A 2,861-nucleotide genomic window follows, 5' to 3' on the forward strand; every position below is an offset into this window, starting at 1 on the left:
CTCACATGGCACGCCGTAAAGATAGTGCCTCCAAATCTTCACCGCATGCACAATGGCTTCCAGATATAGATCGTGAACATGGTAATTCTTCTCGTGAACCTTCAGCTACCGTGAAGCATATGCAATAACCTTGCCACCCTGCATCAATACCTCACCTAGAACAATACGAGATGCATCACAATATACCGTATAAGATCCTGAACCTGAGGTAACACCAATACTGGTGCCGTAGTCAAAGCTGTCTTGAGCTTCTGGAAGCTCGCCTCACACTCGTCTGACCACCTGAACGGGGCACCCTTCTAGGTCAATCTAGTCAACGGGGCTGTTATGGATGAAAACCCCTCCACAAATCGATAGTAATAGCCAGCCAAACCCAAAAAACTACAGATCTTTGTAGCTAATGTGGGTCTAGGCCAGTTCTGAACTACCTCAATCTTCTTACGATCCACCCGAATACTCTCTACTGATACAACGTGACCCAAGAAAGCAATTGAACTCAACCAAAACTGGCATTTTGAGAACTTAGCATATAACTGGTTGTCTCTCAGAGTCTGAAGAACGATCTGAAGGTGTTGCCAATGCTCCTATCAGCTGTGGAGTAGATCAAGATATCATCAATAAATACAATCACAAAGGAATCCAAGTAGGGCTTGAACACCCGGTTCATCAAATCCATGAATGTTGTTGGGGCATTTGTCAACCCAAATGACATCACTAGAAACTCATAATGCCCATACCGAGTCCAAAAAGCTGTCTTAGGGACATCGGACGCCCTACTCCTCAACTGATGGTAGCCAGATCTCAAATCAATCTTCAAAAACACCTAGGCACCATGAAGATGATCAAATAAATCATCAATCCCCGGCAATGGATATTTGTTCTTGATGGTCACTTTGTTCAACTGCCGATAATCTATGCACATCCTCATCAATCCATCTTTCTTCTTCACAAACAACACAGGTGCACCCCAGGGCGAGACACTATATCTAATGAAGGCCTTATCAAGCAAATCTTGAAAATGTTCCTTCAATTCTTTCAACTCTGGCGGGTCCATGCGGTATGGTGGAATGGAAATGGGCTGGGTGCCCGGAGACAAATCAATGCAGAAATCAATATCCCTGTTGGGTGGCATCCCCGTCAGGTCTGCAGGAAACACCTCTAGAAACTCACGAACAACCGGCACTAAATCCATGGAAGGAACCTCCGCACTAGAATCACGAACATAAGCCAAATAAGCTAGACACCCCTTCTCGACCATAAGTCGAGCCTTCACATAAGAGATAACCATGTTGGAAGAATGGCCAAGAGTCCCTCTACACTCTAATCGAGGCAACCTCTACAAGGCTAAGGTCACCGTCTTGGTGTGACAATCTAATATAGCATGATAAGGTGACAGCCAATCCATGCCCAGTATGACATCAACATCAACCATATCAAGAAGTAGAAGATCTACACGAGTCTCAAGACTCCTAATGGTGACCACACATAAACAATAAATACGATCTACAACAATAGCATCTCCCACTGGTGTGGACACATACACAGGAGCACTCAAAGAATCACGAGGCACAACCAAATATGAAGTAAAATAGGATGACACATAGGAGTAAGTAGACCCCGGATCAAATAGAACTGAAGCATCTCTACTGCAAACTGAAACAGTACTTGTGAAAATAACGTCAGAAGTCTCAGCCTCAGGCTTGGCTGGGAAAGCATAACATCGGGGCTGAGCCCCACCATCCTGAACTACGTCCCTAGGACGGCCTCTAACTGGCTGATCTCCACCTCTAACGGCCTGACCTCCACCTCTAACAGTCTGGCCTCTACCTCTAGCTGTCTGACCCCTGCCTCTGGCTGGCTGACCAGGCAGTGCAGCAACTGGTGCCGGAACCATGGCATGAGAACCCTGATGTTGTGAGATGCCCGATGTCCAAGGGTAAAATCTAGTAATGTGCCTCGGATCACCACAAGTATAACAAGACCTCGGCTGCTGTGACTGCTGGCTGTGAAACTCACCCTGTCGACCTGAGTAACCATCCTGAAAACTCTGGAGTGGAGGTGCACTAATAGGAGATGGTGGTGCATTATAGGCTAGTTGGTCGGAATAATGCATCTGAGGGCCACGACCACCTGAGGCACCGTGGGATGCCTGGAGTACTGAATAAAATGGCCTGGGAGGATGGCCTCTGCCATAAGTACCACGGCCTCCAGATGAGGCTCCACTGAATCCACCGGAGTGAGGTCTCTTATCAGACCCCTGACCTCCCTGAGCAAGAACCATCTTGACTCCTCTAGCGACATTGGCAGCCGCCTGAAAAGAAATCTCACTCCCAGTCTCCTTATCCATCTGCAATTTGATAGGCTGAGCAAGTCCATCAATAAACCTCCTCACCCTCTTACTCTCTCTCGGTAGGAAGTAGATAAGAGCATGACGGGCCAAATCCACAAAACGGGTCTCATACTGAGTAACAGTCATACTGCCATACTGGAGACGCTCGAACTGACGGCGATGCTCCTCTCTCAATGTGATAGGGAGAAACTACTCTAGGAAGAGCTGAGAAAATTGGTCCCAAGTAAGAGTAGGCAACCCAGCTGGTCTGGTCAACAAATAATCTCTCCAATATTTCTTGGCGGAACCATTCATCTGAAACGCAGCAAAATCGACCCCATTGGTCACCACTATACCCATGTTCCGTAGAACCTCGTGAAAGCTATCGAGATACTCCTGGGGATCCTCTGAACGAGCACTACTGAAGTGAACTGAAAAGATCTTGGTGAACTTGTCCAATCTCTATAAAGCCTCAGAAGACATAACTGACCCATCTTCGGCCTGTGTCGCAACAACTGGCTGAACTACTCTG

General features: G+C 47.2%; 1 protein-coding gene across 1 annotated transcript; it reads right to left on the reverse strand.

Moving 5' to 3' along the window:
* Nucleotides 1-522: 522 nt before the first annotated feature.
* Nucleotides 523-2,347, reverse strand: LOC138899188 (uncharacterized). The gene is made up of 2 exons (XM_070185325.1): nucleotides 1,793-2,347; nucleotides 523-591 (listed from the first exon to the last, which is right to left on the reverse strand). The coding sequence occupies exons 1-2, from the start codon at nucleotides 2,345-2,347 to the stop codon at nucleotides 523-525; spliced, it is 624 nt and encodes a 207-aa protein (XP_070041426.1).
* Nucleotides 2,348-2,861: the final 514 nt, after the last annotated feature.

The sequence above is a fragment of the Nicotiana tomentosiformis genome, chromosome 9 (genome assembly GCF_000390325.3).
Source record: "Nicotiana tomentosiformis chromosome 9, ASM39032v3, whole genome shotgun sequence".
Lineage (NCBI taxonomy): Eukaryota > Viridiplantae > Streptophyta > Magnoliopsida > Solanales > Solanaceae > Nicotiana > Nicotiana tomentosiformis.

Coding starts and splice junctions, on each gene's coding strand:
- LOC138899188 (XM_070185325.1), bottom strand. CDS start 2,347: ATGGATAAGGAGACTGGGAGTGAGATTTCTTTTCAGGCGGCTGCCAAT. Junction 592..1,792: donor TTAGAGGTGGAGGTCAGGCC/GTTAGAGGTGGA, acceptor TCTACTCCACAG/CTGATAGGAGCATTGGCAAC.